The 19507-nt window shown below is 43.5% G+C and overlaps 1 protein-coding gene across 8 annotated transcripts in view; it reads left to right on the top strand.

Moving 5' to 3' along the window:
- mcf2l2 (MCF.2 cell line derived transforming sequence-like 2) overlaps positions 1 to 19507 on the top strand; it is a 135817-nt gene that overhangs the window by 1395 nt on the left and 114915 nt on the right. Inside the window, exon 1 of one of the 8 annotated variants that reach the window (XM_082956874.1) lies at positions 7129 to 7496. The exons of 6 other annotated variants lie outside the window; for them this stretch is intronic. In XM_082956874.1, the coding sequence (XP_082813000.1) occupies positions 7481 to 7496 (16 nt within the window). In that variant the 5' untranslated portion in view covers positions 7129 to 7480. Of the gene's footprint in view, positions 1 to 7128; positions 7497 to 14758; positions 15344 to 19507 lie in introns of those variants that run through there. One more of the 8 variants, XM_082956873.1, reaches the window with a different exon arrangement.

The raw sequence follows: 19507 nt of genomic DNA on the forward strand, positions 1-19507 counted from the left end.
TGTTGACCATCATTTCACATTCTACATCCGGGTCTTCCGGGCTGGGCAGAGGAAGTAGGTTATTGTGCCACGCTGGAGATTGTTACGGAGTGTCTTCTATCATGGCTCTAGTGAGGCAGGCAGTCAGCAGCCATCCATGGGGGAGGGGACCATGCAGGCAGTTACCATAGAAACTGAGATAGCCCAGGCTTGTGTGCATCAGGCCCTATTGATTTATGGAAGCAGCCTCCCCTGTGTTGCTGCTTGCATCTCTCACGCCCCCAATTTATCCGAGACCCCCAATTATCATCAGTGTCATGTTATATGTTGAGCGTTATAGATCGCTGTCGTGATAATACAGTTGAAGTCGGAAGTTTACATACACCTTAGCCAAATACATTTAAACTCAATTTTTCACAATTCCTGACATTTAATCCCAGTAAAAATTCCCTGTCTTAGGTCAGGTAGGATCACCACTTTATTTTAATAATGTGAAATGTCAGAATAATAAGAGAGAATTAATTATTTCAGCTTTTACTTCTTTCATCACATTTCCAGTGGGTCAGAAGTTTATTTACACTCAATTAGTATTTGGTAGCATTGCCTTTAAATTGTTTAACTTGGGTCAAACGTTTTGGGTAGGCTTCCACAAGCTTCCCACAATAAGCTGGGTGAATTTTGGACCCTTCCTCCTGACATAGCTGGTGTAACTGAGTCAGGTTTGTAGGCCTCCTTGCTCGCACACGCTTTTTCAGTTCTGCCCACAAATTATCTATATGATTGAGGTCAGGGCTTTGTGATGGCCACTCCAATACCTTGACTTTGTTGTCCTTAAGCCATTTTGCCACAACTTTGGAAGTATGCTTGGGGTCATTGTCCATTTGGAAGACCAATTTGCGACCAAGCTTTAACTTCCTGACTGATGTCTTGAGATGTTGCTTCAATATACCCACATAATGTTCCTGCCTCATGATGCCATCTATTTTGTGAAGTGCACCAGTCCCTCCTGCAGCAGAGCACCCCCACAACATGATGCTGCCACCCCCGTGCTTCATGGTTGAGATGGTGTTCTTTGGCTTGCAAGCCTCCCCCTTTTTACTCCAAACATAACGATGGTCATTATGGCCAAACAGTTCCATTTTTGTTTCATCAGACCAGAGGACATTTCTCCAAAAAGTACGATCTTTGTCCCCATGTGCAGTTGCAAACCATAGTCTGGCTTTTTTATGGCGGTTTTTGAGCAGTGGCTTCTTCCATGCTGAGCAGCCTTTCAGGTTATGTCGACATAGGACTCGCTTTACTGTGGATATAGATACTTTTGTACCTGTTTCCTCCAGCATCTTCACAAGGTCCTTTGCTGTTGTTCTGGGATTGATATGCACTTTTCACACCAAAGTACATTCATCTCTAGGAGACAGAACGCGTCTCCTTCCTGAGCGGTATGACGGCTGCGTGCTCCCATGGTGTTTATACTTGTGTACTATTGTTTGTACAGATGAACGTGGTACCTTCAGGCGTTTGGAAATTGCTCCCAAGGATGAACCAGACTTGTGGAGGTCTACAATTGTTTTTCTGAGGTCTTGGCTGATTTCTTTAGATTTTCCCATGATGTCAAGCAAAGAGGCACTGAGTTTGAAGGTAGGCCTTAAAATACATCCACAGGTACACCTCCAATTGACTTGAATGATGTCAATTAGCCTATCAGAAGTTTCTAAAGCCATGACATCATTTTCTGGAATTTTCCAAGCTGTTTAAAGGCACAGTCAACTTAGTGTATGTAAACTTCTGACCCACTGGAGTTGTGATACAGTGAATTATAAGTGAAATAATCTGTCTGTAAACAATTGTTGGAAAGATTACTTGTCATGCACAAAGTAGATGTCCTAACCGACATGCCAAAACTATAGTTTCTTAACAAGAAATTTGTGAAGTGGTTGAAAAACGAGTTTTAATGACTCCAACCTAAGTGTATGTAAACTTCCGACTTCAACTGTGTGTTATTACACCAATCTGACCTAAATACTGTATCCCCAAAGTGTCCTTTATAAAAGGTTCATAATGAGCTTCTCTATACAGAAGATGATTGACTTGCTACACAAGATGCTGATGACAGTAATGTTATTTTGCTAGTGGCATTTATTCTCCATTGATTTATTTAAGATCAAAGACACACCCCTCTGTTCATCTGTAAGGGATGTAGAACTGTGCAGCTTCAATCACATACTTGACATTTTATGCCATGAGTGGGAAATGGTGAGCTTGGCAGCTGAGGTATTCAGAGGTATTATTGCAATTAAAACCTTGTAACAGGCTCCATGACTCACAGGGAGAGAGAAAGAGAGAGATTCAAGCCTTATCTGAGCTCTCATTGGTGGCAGGTGACATCATAGTTGCCAGAAAGTGAAGGCTGCGCGGGTATTTGTATCCAGTCACAGCTCTCCCAAACAAATGATATTTAGAGGAAAATACATGACCTAATTGAAATGAACCTTCAAATAGTTTTCAGGAAGAAAAGGTCAGGCAAAAGTATGTTATGTTTTGTTGCCTCTATAGCAACAGAGGAATTACAGTAGTACAACGCTTCTTGTGTACTGGGAAATCCTCCATAACACACCCCAAGGATTTCTAATATGAAGAATTACATTTCCATACAGGAAATTTTAAACTCAGTATTACTGGTTGAATTCTTAACCTCATTGTGTGCAAAGAATTTGGCCCAGTGTAGCAGTAACCCTAATTTTGCACACTGTACTATTTAGCAGAGTAGAAGAATGGAAATGTGTGGCATCAGTCACCCGTTGCTAATTGAACTAAGAGGATTAGTATGGTCTGGCCACTCATGGCTGGCCCCATATACAGTATGTGGTTAACACAGGGAAATGAAACAGTCTATAGGCCTATAGAAAAAGAAAATACAACCACTTCCAAACATGAGCACAGAATAAAGACACAGCTTGCAGCTGACTGGGAATCATAAAGGCACCAAGGCTGGAAAACACATTAAAATGTCAGAGTAATAACTACAATATATGGTTTCCGGAGGCATTTCGTTTCAAGCATAATTTTCACTGATAAGTGATAATTGACATGACAATGTTCATGTTCTGCTGGCTCTACAACACAGACCTCTATCCTTGACGTTATGTATTTTGTGTGAGCATGTTTATGGTTTCTCTCACCATAAATGTTGGCTAACTTGTCTGTCATTCATTTTGTTGTAACTATGGCACTGTGGTAGTTATATCCTCTTACAGTAAGCCATGAATCTATTGAAACTCTATGGACATCTGCGATGTTGGTTTGTGCAGGTTATCACAGATAGATAAATAGAAATCAGCATTGTTTTGTCCCACCCTTTATCTATGTGCCCATCCCTCATCGGCTTAGCAGCCAAAGGGTCAGTGCTCTTCTCTAAAATCAATACCAGATGCCACCATGAGGGCCTGATGCCATGTTATTCTGTGATACTGATAGTACATTCATAAGCCTTGGCACAGAATGAGACACAATTCAGATCTATAAAAAACTGTCCCATACGCAGAGAGGTAAACAATGGGAAGGTCAAAGGGTTATCCTCTCTCCTGTTGGAACAGCAGCCCTGGTGTTCATCATCTCAAACGGCTTGAGCAGATGCCTTCCTTCCTTACCTCTCACCTCTGAAATCATATCCCCTCACAACAATGCCGTCAACTTTATCTCCGTGTTTGGATTTTAGATTATGTGGATTTAGGATTTAATGTTTGTAGTGATTCAAGATTATATTATTTGTCGATTTGATTTAAACAAAATTGCAATGTTACACATTGGCACAAGTGCATAGAATCTGCAGGCACATCATAGGCTATTTGTTTTTGTATCAGTCATAGGTTGTCAACATCTTTGAACCTCTTTAGGTCAGATTGGGGTTCCAGCCATCAATATCCCTGGTGACATAACCCCAGACAGCTCTGGGCTTGTTTACCCAGCCAGGCCAACCTTGTTTTTATGACGTAGGCTGTATTCACACGGCTTCCTATTTGTCCCTGCTTTACGTGAAATGGGCTCTCGACATCCTTTGGAAAACGTTTGTCTTTTTTCGCACAGTCCCCTTTGGGCTTTGGCCAGCATTTGACTTGTGCTCACAGTAACACAATGGAACAATAACCCACTGAGCCATAAGATATGAACATATATTTGAGAGTCTGGCCTAATTTCTGACTCTAGTGTAACTACTCGAGTCCTAGAGGGCTCAGGGTGGCCCCTCAGATCAGATCAAACGAGGTCAAGCTCCACAGTATGCTTGGGAAACCAGATGGCACGTAGGGGGAAGAGAGGAGTCCTACTAGGTCAGCCTAGGACACACAGAGGGAGTACTTAGGATTACTACTCCCCATTCTCCTTCTGTGACCTTGGCCCCATGACCCTCCACTCTGTGAAGGTGGGTAGGAAGGTTTGCAGCAAGGTTTGCTCACCCCCCCACAGGGCATTGTTTTTGAGAATAATTACCTCTCAAGGCCACTGTGTCGATTCATTGTAGACAATAACACTGCAGATGTTTAGAACCTTAATCTATCTCGCAAGGGGCTGCTGTATATTGTGTGCAGTCACAGCAGACCTGATCTTTGGATTGATTTCCTATCCTCAGTGCCTCTCACAATTGAGAGATTTGATGCATGCTCTGCTCCTGCCCTGGTAACTGAGGTTCACAGCACTAACAATTTATACATCAGATAATAGACCAGATGTTTACAACAGCTCTAAATGTGGGACAACATACTGCTAATTTATTATTAAATGGTGCTGAAACTATCTTTTTTCATGATGTTCTCACATATTTTAACAATGGTTTTTCAGACTGGGTAGGGTTGTTCCTGTCAGATAAATCAACAAAGGGAAGGTAAATATATGCTATTTGGACTTGACGGACTCGATTGTAATTTAGTCATGTACTACTTGTGAAGAGGACCAGATGAACCATCCAATATCTATCTTTTAAAAACAGGGTGACTTTGTGTTGACATGACAACATACATGTGCGAGCCTCATTACAATAGCAGGAAGAGATAAAAGACACTGTATGTGGGTAACAGTTTCGCCCCTACCTGGGCTCGAACCAGGGACCCTCTGCACACATCAACAACTGACACCCTCGAAGCATCGTTACCTATCGCTCCACAAAAGCCGCGACCCTTGCTGAGCAAGGGAAACAACTACTTCAAGGTCTCCGAGCGAGTGACGTCACCGATTGAAACGCTATTAGCGCGCACCCCGCTGACTAGCTAGCCATTTCACACCGGTTACATGTGGTTATCTGACTCAGTGTGTGTGACCCTGGACCTCTTGACTACCAGCATGGTGCTGGTCAGAGCTCACATATACAGTACTAAACCTCACCATCCTGTGTGTGTGTGTGTGTGTGTGTGTGTGTGTGTGTGTGTGTGTGTGTGTGTGTGTGTGTGTGTGTGTGTGTGTGTGTGTGTGTGTGTGTGTGTGTGTGTGTGTGTGTGTGTGTGTGTGTGTGTGTGTGTGTGTGTGTGTGTGTGTGTGTGTGTGTGTGTGTGTGTGTGTGTGTGTGTGTGTGTGTTTTCTCTGGAGGGAGGAGTGACTGCCAGATGCCAGTGACACTAGTATAATGTGGCCTTACTGCAAACATTGGACCCATGCAGTGCAGGCTTATAGTGCAGGCGTATAGCCCTGTGATTCGTTGATGTCAACCATGGGTGATGGTAAGGGCTGGCCGGCTGATCAGGCTTCAGAACTGAATAGGTCATGGTTCAGGGAGGGCTGCAGAGGACGTGGAAATGGGAAGTGTGATCTCCAGATCCAGACTTCTTATATGCCAGCATCTTGTTCCTGTTTTTCTGTTTTTAGAGCACATGTCCCAATGGTAAAGGTCATCCCTGCTTCTGCTGACAGAGAAACATGGTGATGTCATATGATGGAATTGACTCCTTGCCCTTAAGTTGAAAAACAAACAGTGCAAATGTTGTTATAATATGCTTGCAGGAGTTACTGCTTTTGTAGTCTTTCATGCTGTTTCATTAGCATAGTGGTTTAAAATAGATACTGTCAATATAGTGATTCAAAATCATACTGTTGAACTGAACTAAGGATAGTTCTACTCACATTAAGTAATCGCTCCACCTCTACAACACCTGGGAATAGGAGTCTGGACCCTGCCATTCTCTCAGCTTGAGAGACCAACTATCTGAACGTAGGCTGTGGAGACTTATCTCAAAGTCATCTAAAAAGAAAGGTGGGACATTTCACTTCTTTACATTAAATGCAAAAAGTGGCATATCACCACATGTGCGCTGTACGGTATGTTTGAGCTGTGACAGAACAAGCCATCTTTGTGGACTGAGCTGTGGTCTATTGTTGTTAAAGTGTATTGTTGGGGCATGCAGAGGTAAACACTAATGCTAAAAAAGGCATATCATGTCAATAAACTGCTCCCTGAATAGACTAGTGTATTAATATTAGCTAGCGAGAGTAATATATGTTTATCAGCCAGTGGAAAGGTAAGCTTTAAGATACAGACCTGTGTGTTATATCTCTTTAAAGACAGGAAGCCCACTGGTTACAATTTCCTGTGACAAACATCAAGGCTACAGTATCACACATATTGGTGTTTGCTTGGACACTAAAAGGACACATTTTTATGTAATGGTTGGTAACTCCTTTGCCTCTTCAGTTGTTACAGTATGCTGTGTGGTGTAAAAAAGTTATATTGGAGTAGTAGGATTTCTCCTTCTTTTTTGCAAATAGCAGTTCTCCAAACTTAGCCCCCTAAATGTGAGGGGACACACAAACACATGCACACACTCCAACACGCACATCATTTGTGTTGTTGTATTTTATTATTTTACATTTGTGTGACTGTCCTTGTCTATCAGTGTATTAGTGTTTTGTTGCTGTTTTGTGATTTTTGTGGACCCCAGGAAGAGTAGCTGCTGCTTCTGCAAAAGCTAATGAGGATCTGAATAAACAAATAAACAAACAAATAACTGCCATGCCCATGGGTGTAACTTAGATACAGTATGACTGAGTATAACTGATAATATTCTTGTGTGTTTATTCTCATGTGATACATACCCTTGTCCACTGAGAGTGTCTTGGGAGGGAGGGGTGAGAAAGTGCTTCCGAGACAAGGCCAGGCCAGTGAATGAGCTACAGCCAGAAGGAGGAAAAGCTGTGGTGGGTTCTTGACGCACGGTGGCCACACAGCACAACGGCTGAATGTCGGGCAGGGTGGGGGAGGAAAGGGAAGCCCCCAGTGCCTCAGGACATTGTTGAGGAGATTGGTGTAAACTATGCCAGTCTCCTGAGCTCCACTGGTCACAAGACTTCAACTCAGACTGCTGGCGAGAGCCCTGACAGAACACATACACATGCACCCACACACTCACAGAAACACACACAGTAAGGAATCTGCTCTGCGGTGCTCTGCGCGGCTCTCCATACCACAGCTGGAGTCCTCAGGGCAGGACTGTCGGTCTGGTCCAGACAGAAAGACCTCACCATGGGCTCAGTTATGTGTAAGTGACTGTATTATCTACTTTAAACCTTCATGGACATTTTCTGTGTGTTTGACACTCATACAGGTCTGGCTCCTATGGTTATTTTGCCTATGAGTGGTGTGAAACAGCTGTTTCATAGCATGTGATGTATGCTAGTTGTGGTACTGGAGAAGCCTGCTCAGTAGATAGCAGTAGGTAGGGGCTGGTGATTGAGTGGTGTTTCCTTGTGACGTCTTGAGTAAGGAGTTCTGTGTGCTTACAGGCTGAAGACGTTCAGAAAGGACGGTGATTACCCTGTGAACACCTTGTGGGAACCTTGTTACGAATAGAGCTGGTAGTTCAAAATGCCCTATAAATTCACATTGGAATGTATGACAGAGTTCTTTTTCAGTTTCCATTGCTTCTATGTTTCCATGTTGTGCTTCACAGTGATGGTGCATTTCACTGTTAGATTCTCACCTGAGTGTGAAGTCACCTGAGCTTTGATAGAGGTTAGCTAAGAAGGGTTTGTGATTATTCTCTGTTGCATGTGCCTGACAAAGAGAGGGAAGTGGAGGGAAGAGACCTAGGCAGAGGTCAGAGGCAGCAGCTCACTGCCTCCCTGGACTGAAGAGAAATACTTGTGGTGGTAGAGGCTGGCAGGGGACCTGGTGTGTGTGTACTGTATGCAGTGTGTGTGGTGTGTTAGAGTTGTGCTGCTCTGAGAGACCGGGCTATCAGATGCAAGGCACTGTAAGAGAAGAGTGTCCAGGGGACATGAATAGCAGACCGGGGGGGATTCAGGAGCTCTAAGCCTGGGAGGAGAGTGACGATCTGCTAGCCACTCAGAGTTCTGTCTGTCCCTGTCTCCCTACTGTCTCCCTGAGCTGAAGTCTGGACTGACCTTGGCTATACTAGGCACTGAGTAGGAAGGAACTACACAGGCTGCTGTGCAGGAAAGCCACCCCTTGCACACAAACACACACACTCAGACTCTATATTAGAGATGACTGGTGCAGATATTTAGATGCTCTGCTGTGGTGGGATGATGGACGGCTCTCCGCGGTACCAGACCATCCCTTCGCAGTGTCCGGCGTGCGGGTAGCACACGAGTCAGCCAGAAGTATGTCCTCCCTCTCTTCCCTCTCACCCTCCTCCTCAGTTCCTCTCCCTCGCTTCATCCACCTGCCATTTGACGTTTTATTTTACTAATTTAGTAGACACTCTTATCCTTAGTGCAATGCATTCATCTTAAGATAGCTAGATGAGACAACCACATATCACAGTTGTAGTAAGAGCATTTTACTTCAATAAAGTAGTTATCAGCGAAGTCAGTGCTATTAGGAAAAGACAAGTGGGGATCTGTCAGGTAGTTGATTGATGTTGATCTGCTAAGGCCCTGCTATATGTTAATGTTAAAGGCTCTGCTATATGTTAATGCTTTGGTGAGATTTCATTAGTCTGCAGCTGCTATCTGTGGTGTGCCTTTCCTTCTAATATTATTAGACTGATGCATTTATGAATAGGCAGTTGTCACCTTCTCAGATAGTGTATGCCAGGTTGCTTTCCTATCTGCATGTCAAATGGCTTTCATTGTCCAGGATAGAAAAGCTCCACATCACAACCACCTTTGAAAGAATACTGAGTAGAACATGTCTTATAACATGCAAGCATGCACCATTTTGATTGTTTCCTTCTGTGGAGAAGTGGCAATGACAGCAGAAAAAATAGCTTCAGGTTTTTATTCCAAAATCTGAATCGGCGTGTGTCTATGGTTGGATAAAGCTGTCCTGTCTGACTTTTTTAAACGTGTGGAAAAAGACTAGCTGGCAATATTCCTCAAAGTTGAATGATGTCACAAAATAACCTACCCAGAAGCCGTTGATAGCAGTTTTTGTAAAACCTTACAAGGTCCCACAAACCCTCAGTGCCTGTCTTTTTATAGTGTGTGTGTGTGCGTGCGTGCGTACATGCGTGTGCGCATGCTCAGCCAACTCACTCTGACACAATGTGTAGACATGCACCCTCTCTTATGTGTGATTATCCTGAGAATGGAATGTACAGCATTTGTCAGTCACTTCTCCATATGGTGTACAGTTAGCTGCTGAGCCTTGAAAATACAGTGCATTCGGAAAGTATTCAGACCCCTTGACTTTTTCAACATTTTGTTACATTAAAGCCTTATTCTAAAATGAATTAGTTTTTTCCCCTAATCAATCTACACATAATACCCCATAATGACAAAGCAAACACTGGTTTTTAGGAATGTTTACTGAAATATATTTACATAAGTATTCAGACCCTTTACTCAGTACTTTGTTGAAGCACCTTTGGCAGAGATTATAGCCTTGAGTCTTCTTGGGAGTGACGCTACAAGCTTGGCACACCTGTATTTGGGGAGTTTATCCCATTCTTCTCTGCAAATTCTATCAAGCTCTGTCAGGTTGGATGGGGAGCCTCGCTGCACAGCTATTTTCAGGTCTCTCCAGAGATGTTCGATTGGGTTGAAGTCCGGGCTCTGGCTGGGCCACTCAAGGACATTCAGAGACTTGTCCCGAAGCCACTTCTGCATTGTCTTGGCTGTGTGCTTAGGGTCGTTGTCCTGTTGGAAGGTGAACCTTCATCCCAGTCTGAGGTCCTGAGTACTGGAGCAGGTTTTTAATCAAGGATCTCTCTGTACCTTGCTCTGTTCATCTTTCCCGCGATCCTGACTAGTCTCCCAGTCCCTCACGCTGAAAAACATCCCCACAGCATGATGCTGCATCACCATGCTTCACCGTAGAGATGGTGCCAGGTTTCCTCCAGACGTGACGCTTGGCATTCAGGCCAAAGAGTTCAATCTTGGTTTCATCAGACCAGAGAATCTTATTTCTCATAGTCTGAGAGTCTTTAGTTGCCTTTTGGCAAACTCCAAACTCCATGTGTCTTTTACTGAGGAGTGGCTTCCGTCTGGCCACTCTACCATAAAGGCCTGATTGGTGGTGTCACACCCTGATCTGTTTCACCTGTCTTGTGCTTGTCTCCACCCCCCACCAGGTGTCTCCCATTTGTTCCCATTATTCCCTGTGTATTTATCCTGGTGTCTTCTGTCTGTCGCCAGTTAGTCTTGTCAAGTCAACCAGCGTGTTTGTCCGTGCTCCTGTTTTTGATAGTCTCTGTTTTTCTAGTTCTCCTGGTTCTGACCCTTTGCCTGCCCTGACACTGTACCTGCCTGCCTGACCATTCAGCCTGCCCTGACCTGGTGCATGCTTGCCACCCTGTACCTTCTGGACTCTGACCTGGTTTATGAACTTCTGACTGTCCTCGACCTGCCTCTTGCCTGCCCCTTGTTTTTCAACAAATATCAGAGACTCTAACCATCTGCCTCTGGTGTCTGCATCTGGTTCTCTCCCTGTGTTGTTATAGATGGAGTGCTGCAGAGATGATTGTCCTTCTGGAAGGCTCTTCCATCTCCACAAAGGAACTCTAAAGCTTTGTCAGAGTGACCATTAGGTTCCTGGTCACCTCCCTGACCAAGGGCCTTCTCCCCCGATTGCTCAGTTTGGCTGGGCGGCCAGCTCTAGGAAGAGTCTTGGTGTTTCCAAACTTATTCCATTTCGAATGATGGAGGCCACTGTGTTCTAGGAGATCTTCAATGCTGCAGAAATGTTTTGGTACCCATACCAAGATCTGTGCCTCGACACAATCCTGTCTTGGAGCTCTAATGACAATTCCTTCGACCTCATGGCTTGGTTTTTGCTCTGACATGTACTGTCAACTGTGAGATCTTATATAGACAGGTGTGTGCCTTTCCAAATCATGTCCAATCAATTGAATTTACCACAGCTGGACTCATATCAAGTTGTAGAAACATCTCAAGGATAATTAATGGAAACAGGATGCACCTGAGATCAATTTTGAGTCTCATAGCAAAGGGTCTGTATACTTATGTAAATAAGGTATTTCTGTATTTCTCTTTGTCATTATGGGGTATTGTGTGAAGATTGCTAAGGATTTTAACAAATTAAATCCATTTTAGAATATGGCTGTAACATAACAAAATGTGGAAAAAGTCAAGGGGTCTGAACACTTTCCGAATGCACTGTATGTGGATCTAAAGATTGAAATGTAATTAAATTGTTTGGGTACATTCAAGTGAGGATCTGTTTCCCTTTTTGTTGTTCCTAGACTGGCTGTTTCCAAAGGTCTTTCTGATAAAATTATATTTAGTCTGAACAAAGGAAAAGCCAAACAGCAGTTTCTGTAACTGCCAGGGTGGAAATTCCAAGAAGTATTTGATTGTTAATAAGAGAATGGGGAATCCATCTTAATGTCCTGAATGTATGACTGAAACCATAATGACTGTCACATGACCTTGACATCTCTTCCTTAGATATCCTTTCTGCTCTTAGCACTATAATGACATCCATTAGTTCTGTTCCTAGGACAAGTTACCATATGAATGTTGGCATAAAATGTATGATCAAAGTCCCTATTTTCAGCCCTATCTTTCCATTAGGTTGGTTGGTATTCCCTCCACCTGAAGTCCAGATTATAACACAGCTGGGGCTCATTCAACTTTCAAAGGGCTCAAACACAACCAGACTCCCATTGTCTCCCAAAACCTTGCCCGTTGTAATCAAACCCTCATGACAACATACCTTTGGTTTGGTCTGGCCCCCATGCCCGCCTCCCCCTTTGCCTCCTAGGAACATACTGTCAGGAACATACCTGGGAACATACATGGTTTTGTTTTCCTATGGTAGCTGTATATGTACAGTAGCCTTCCATGTTATGACATCTCTTCAATCTTGTGTTGGTTTTGGAGGCAGTGTTGGCTTCGATTTCATTTGATATTCACCACTAGGTGAGGTTTGTTATTGGGAGATAAATGGACCTTTCTGACACATCCTTTTATTGTTTTCTTGCACGGCTGCCCTTTTCCTGAGTGTCAATGGGAAACGTGCTCTTTTGGACGTATCTGGACTTCCGAACCAAAATAACTGCTATATCCAGACTTCCTCTCCAACAATATTGTAAGAGATTACATCAGGAGTGTTTGTAGATCTAGGATCCTGGCAATGCCATGTTATTGTAAACTGTATGTACAGGTGACTTGATACCGGTACTCCTTGTATATAGTCTTGTTATTTTGTGTTACTATTTCCTGTTTTGTTTTTTGCAAATTTGTCTTTTTAACTCTGCATTTTTGGAAAAGGGCCCATAAGTAAGCATTCCACGGTAAAGTCTACATCTTTTGTACTCTGCGCATGTGATAAATAAAATTTCATTTGATGTATAAGTCAAATGGAGTACAGGGAGGATTTCTGTATATAAACACAATCAATTCTACCAACTACATCATGTTCGGTAGTTTGAATACTCAATGATAGAGCATACTTACCACATATTGTATCAAAGATGATGTTTGATGTTCTATTTGATGTTCTTCTTAGAGAGAGAGAAATATTAGCGGTGTCGTATTCTCCCTGTGTTATTAGCTTACACCATTGTGTGTATGTCAGAATGAGCGTGAGGGCTTCCCCTCCCCCACTGGGCCCATGGAGGGTGGTGGTGGAGAGATGCTTGGCCTAGTTCTTCCAAAAACACTACCTCACTTTGTTTTATGGGCTCCTGCTCCGCTCAGCATGGAGTGTTGGTCACAGCTTCTCATGTCCCATTAGTTAAGACAGAACTTTTGTTCTGGAGAGGCTGTTTCAACCACTATAAAATGACATTAAAATCACAAGGCTGGACTATTTTTATACAATACGTTATGTGTGTAATTTAATTGGGCTTCTGTGTTAAATGTGGATTTTGAGAAACGTATTACTCCACATGGACACACCTGTATGTGTTTGCGCGCATGTGTGTGTGTCTCTCTGTGTGGGTGGAGGTCGTGTAGCAGGGATCCAACTGGATAAGGAACATTATGGGATGCTCAGGCCTGGTTGGCTGGGCGTCTTTACAGTCACATGTTAATGTTAGGGGAGCTCGAAAAACAGTGCTGTGGTCCCTGATGCTTTTTGTTAAATAGTCCTCTGCTTTAAGTTGCTCATTAGGAGGGCTCCTCATGTAACATTGATATTTTAGTCATTTAACAGATGCTCTTATCCAGAGTGACTTACATGAGCAATTAGGGTTAAGTGCCTTGCTCAAGGACACTTCGCCAGATTTCTTACCTTGTCGGCTTGGTTATTCAAACCAGCGTACTTTCGGTTACTGGCCCAACGTTCTTAATCGCTAGGCTACCTGCCAACCTATCCAGCTTATTAACTGTCCTCTCCTGGAGGACAGATTTTGTTAAAGGGATGAACTTCTCACCCCAGGGCTCAATTTGTCAACTAAGGGGTTCATATTCTACAAGGAAAGTGTGGAGAGAACGTGTGATGAATGTGTGGCATTTAGGCTATATGTGGTGGAGATTGTAGGCTTTGTTTTTCACACAAGAATCTAGAGTGTATGTGTTACTTGTGTCTTCTGTTTGGAAGAGAACAGTGGGAAATGTTGTCATCAACATTGATTTGCACTCTCCTTCTGAACAATTGGCTGTCTCCTTATCCTGTCCTCAATAATGGTCTCTTGTTACGTAACCCTCTAACACTGTGTGTGAGATACATGGTGGCTCAGGCAGGTTGACAGGGCAGACACAGCAGCCCGTCTACCCGTTCAGACACAGCTGACCTCCCTGCTGTAGATTGCTGTTGACCCTCCAAATTATTAAGCACACAGCTAATTATCCCATTATAGCAGATCTACTGGTGCTTTCTCTTACCCCCGTCATGCAGGGGGCCTCGTCTCCTAACTAGCTCTCTTAGTTACGATAAGTGCTCTCGTTGGGTGGGGGGAGAAAGCTTGTTTACACAATCAATGGTAGGGTTTTAAGTATAAACCTTGACATGGATTCAGATTGCATGGACATATGTTTTGTAAGTGATATAATGTGTCCTCAAATTGAATATTAAATTAAGGGACATAAAAAGTTTCATCGGATTTACAAAAGAGAATGTTTTTCAAGTTGTCCTTTGACCTTTTTGAGACCATTGTAACACATTTCACCTGGCAAACTGGACATGTTTCAGTGAATCTCACTATTTTGGAATCCAATGGGAAGGGAAGCTGCTTATTTAACATACAATGCCTCAGTAGCTGCCACCGGTGTTTTGGGACATGCTTCCTCTAGGACCATAAACACCCCTGTACTCCCAGCCAGCTGCTCTGACAAGGGGGAGGACTCAGAGGAGGGAGGGGCGGGGCGGGGGGTGTCATGTTCAGTCAACCACAGAAAGGACAGAGAAAGACAGAGTCAGATTAGAGAGGGGTGCACGGTCAGCGTGTGACTTTAATGAAGAGGGATGATGTTGAAGGGATCTTCTCGCTCTCTCTCGCTCGCTCTCTCTTCATTCTTTCAAAAGTATGTAGTTAAATGTTTGGGGCTGCCTCCCACTTAAAGAGGCAGTAAGCAGTGTGTTTATGATCTCCCTCCCTCCTCCCTGATGTCCTGATAGGTTGCTTGTGTGGTTGCTATGTTCTGAGAGAGCCTTGTGAGAGGTTAGACTGGAGCTGCGTGAAGCAGCTAGGGCTGGAAAAAGTGACAAAAGACTCGGACGCACTGCTTCCTTAGAAAAAACTGTACGAGATGGGTGTGTGTGTGTTTGTGTGTTTTGGTGTGTGTAAATGGGGGGAGGGAGTGTAGCAGTGTGTGTGTGTGTCTGTCTGTCTGTCTGTCTGTCTGTGTTGTTACTCAGGAAGTCTGAAGAGAAGAAAGGGATGATAATGGTAGAAAAGCAAGTCTGGACTAAGTTCTACTGGTGTGATTTACCTCTGTCGCCTGGATTAGTGTGACTTCTCTCTGTTCACACCCGACTATCGTGGCGCTATGATGAAGAGAACCAGACATGTCATAGGTAAGGTATTGATACTCCCCTCGCTCGCTGGCTCTCTGTCGGGAGCTATAGGGTGTTTACATGCCAAACAGAGAGACACATTTGTTGTGTCCTAGACTTTATTTCCATTACAACAGAATATCAAGAGGTTCTATTCTCAAGTGTCTTCTGAGGAGCACAAGGGACTCTTGCCCGTCTGTCCATAGCTAATGCTCAGGGACAAAATGCCTCAATTGTTTTGCAGTTTTCTGTGCGGGAGATGCAACTGTGCTTCAGGATTTTGTGATTTTCTGATGGCGGCCGGGTGTGAAAATTAGATTGTTGTGTTATAAACCTTATGTAGGCTACAAATATATAACATGTGTTGCAATTGCTTTGTGTTTGGTATCCTGTCCTCTACTCATTATTTCATAACAGCCTTGTTGTTCATTTGTAGGCTAAGCAATGATGCATTTTTTAGCCTTTGTATAAATCGATTTAGAGGGAAAGTAGGGTAAAGTGAAGTAGGATACTTGATTTAGGGAATTCTCGGACCTCGCACATTGTCCTAATATTCACCATAGCTAATGAAAAAAAGGTAAAGCACCTGGTTGGTTGGACTCCATCTAGGTTATTGAGGTGAGCTAATGTAAAAAATGTATTTGAAGAAATTATGTACTTTCCAGAGAGAGTAACTGGTGCCCTGATCTGTACCAAGCATACAGTACTCTACAATGGGAATCCTAAAAGTTTAGGGTAGTTATAGCTTTATTGTTGTCAGTCAAATACAGTTGAAGTCGGAAGTTTACATACACTTAAGTTGGAGTCATTAAAACTCGTTTTTTAACCACTCCACAAATGTTTTGTTAACAAACTATAGTTTTGGCAAGTCGGTTAGGACATTTACTTTGTGCATGACACAAGTAATTTTTCCAACAATTGTTTACAGACAGATTATTTCACTTATAATTCACTGTATCACAATTCCAGTGGGTCAGAAGTTTACATACACTAAGTTGACTGTGCCTTTAAACAGCTTGGAAAATTCCAGAAAATTATGTCATGGCTTGAGGAGCTTCTGATAGGCTAATTGACATCATTTGAGTCAATTGGAGGTGTACCTGTGGCTGTATTTCAAGGCCTACCTTCAAACTCAGTGCCTCTTTGCTTGACATCATGGGAAAATCTAAAGGAATCAGCCAAGACCTCAGAAAAACAATTGTAGACCTCCACAAGTCCACAAGTTCATCCTTGGAAGCAATTTCCAAATGCCTGAAGGTACCACATTCATCTGTACAAACAATAGTACGCAAGTATAAATACCATGGGACCACGCAGCCGTCATACCGCTCAGGAAGGAGACGCGTTCTGTCTCCTAGAGATGAACGTACTTTGGTGTGAAAAGTGCATATCAATCCCAGAACAACAGCAAAGGACCTTGTGAAGATGCTGGAGGAAACAGTTACAAAAGTATCTATATCCACAGTAAAACGAGTCCTATGTCGACAGAACCTGAAAGGCCGCTCGGCAAGGAAGAAGCCACTGCTCCAAAACTGCCATAGAAAAGCCAGACTATGGTTTGCAACTGCACATGGGGACAAAGATCATACTTTTTGGAGAAATGTCCTCTGGTCTGATGAAACAAAAATGGAACTGTTTGGCCATAATGACCATTGTTATGTTTGGAGGAAAAATGGGGAGGCTTGCAAGCTGAAGAACACCATCCCAACCGTGAAGCACGGGGGTGGCAGCATCATGTTGTGGGGTGCTTTGCTGCAGGAGGGACTGATGTACTTCACAAAATAGATAGCATCATGAGGAAGGAAAATTACAACTATTATTCTGACATTTCACATTCTTAAAATAAAGTGGTGATCCTAACTGAACTAAGACAGGGAATTTTTACTATGATTAAATGTCAGTAATTGTGAAAAACTAGGTTAAAATGCATTTGACTACGGTATATGTAAACTTCCGACTTAAACCGACTTCCGACTTAAACTTCCGACTTAAACTCCATATTTTACAATGTTGCATTGCACTTTGAACCTTGTGCGATTGACAATCTTTAATGTGCCCTATTAACGACACATCACAATAATACATCCATCCAGTATACCACACAGCTTAGTTAAGGGGAAATATGGTATGTACTTAAAGTCCTCATTTCCAGTAGATGTGTGACTGTGGCTGAGAGTGAATGTGTGTGTTTCTGCTCATTAAACCTGATGAATTGGAGCAGAAGGCTGAAGGCTGCCTAGGACAAGGTGGACACTGGGATGAGGTTTGATGAGGTGTGTGGAGAGCAGAGGACGGTGCCCCTCTGTGTTGCCATGGCATTAATCCATGGTGTCTCCACATGTTGCTGGCACAACCTGCTACAGAATCAACACACCCACCAGACTAAACATATGACTGACTAGGCCCAGGAGTTTTCCCTCACCACGTGATATAGAAAACCTGGAAGAACTGGACTTTCTTCTGGTCAAATCACAATAGCATACAACCAATAGCATTCCAGTAACTAGAATCAATGTGTTGTTGTGCTGTTTTTTATTACTGTATACTATAATGCTTTTTGGTATTTAGTCAATAGAATTTGATCATGCATTTTTCCATTGTTTGCTCTGCGACGCCAAAGAACAAGACTGACCATTGTGATCTTGTTTTGTGATCTTGCTGTTTTTTTAAATATTCAATTCAGTATTATGTCATATTATTTATGTATCTGTTCTTGGAGAGCTAATTCCTTCCAGAGCCTGTAGCTGGCAGGATGGAGGCAGGAGGGTGGGTTGTGTCTTTGTGCTCTGCATGCTGTTCCTCTAGAAGTGAATGCTGTGACCTTTCTCTGAAGCCTGCAGAGGCCATTATGAGACCTGGCTTTGTGATTTACTTACATGTCTGAGGCTGGGATTCCTGCAGCAGGATGATAAGATCTGGAGTTAGCGTGTTAACATGCTCCCAGACGCAGATCCTCCTTCCTCTCGCCACCACTCTGCTGAGGGAGGATGTATGTGTGTGTCCGTGCGCATGCGTGCAGGTTTGTGTGTGTGTGTGTGTGTGTGTGTGTGTACTGTGATGCACACGTTTTAGTATATTGTCGTAAAAAGAGCCGTGGAAATATGTGTAAATGAGGTAACATGCTAAGAATAATACTGTCAATGTAATTTGGCCTTGATACCAAACAATGGACCAAATCCCTGTGGAGACTTGAAGTTGCTGGTACCATGACAACACTACAGCTTACAACTTCCATACAGTAGAAACATGCTTCTGTGAGGCTCTCTGTGCTATCTATAGCCCTGGCTGCAAGACCCACTCAAAGCTCGCTCAGTCTTTGATAAAGTGTAGTCTGTTGTAATGCACTCCTTTATACCGTGGCCAGACAGAGGGAGTTTTGTTCACAGTGGAAAGCTAGCTGCATTGTGCTTCAGGGTGATACCAAACTACACTGCTCAAAAAAATAAAGGGAACACTTAAACAACACAATGTAACTCCAAGTCAATCACATTTCTGTGAAATCAAACTGTCCACTTAGGAAGCAACACTGATTGACAATAAATTTCACATGCTATTGTGCAAATGGAATAGACAACAGGTGGAAATTATAGGCAATTGGCAAGACACCCCCAATAAAGGAGTGGTTCTGCAGGTGGGGACCACAGACCACTTCTCAGTTCCTATGCTTCCTGGCTGATGTGTTGGTCACTTTTGAATGCTGGCGGTGCTTTCACTCTAGTGGTAGCATGAGACGGAGTCTACAACCCACACAAGTGGCTCAGGTAGTGCAGCTCATCCAGGATGGCACATCAATGCGAGCTGTGGCAAGAAGGTTTGCTGTGTCTGTCAGTGTAGTGTCCAGAGCATGGAGGCGCTACCAGGAGACAGGCCAGTACATCAGGAGACGTGGAGGAGGCCGTAGGAGGGCAACAACTCAGCAGCAGGACCACTACCTCCGCCTTTGTGCAAGGAGGAGCAGGAGGAGCACTGCCAGAGCCCTTCAAAATGACCTCCAGCAGGCCACAAATGTGCATGTGTCTGCTCAAACGGTCAGAAACAGACTCCATGAGGGTGGTATGAGGGCCCGACGTCCACAGGTGGGGGTTGTGCTTACAGCCCAACACCGTGCAGGACGTTTGGCATTTGCCAGAGAACACCAAGATTGGCAAATTCGCCACTGGCGCCCTGTGCTCTTCACAGATGAAA

Source organism: Salmo salar, chromosome 10 (assembly GCF_965601325.2).
Source record: "Salmo salar chromosome 10, fSalSal1, whole genome shotgun sequence".
Taxonomy (NCBI): domain Eukaryota; kingdom Metazoa; phylum Chordata; class Actinopteri; order Salmoniformes; family Salmonidae; genus Salmo; species Salmo salar.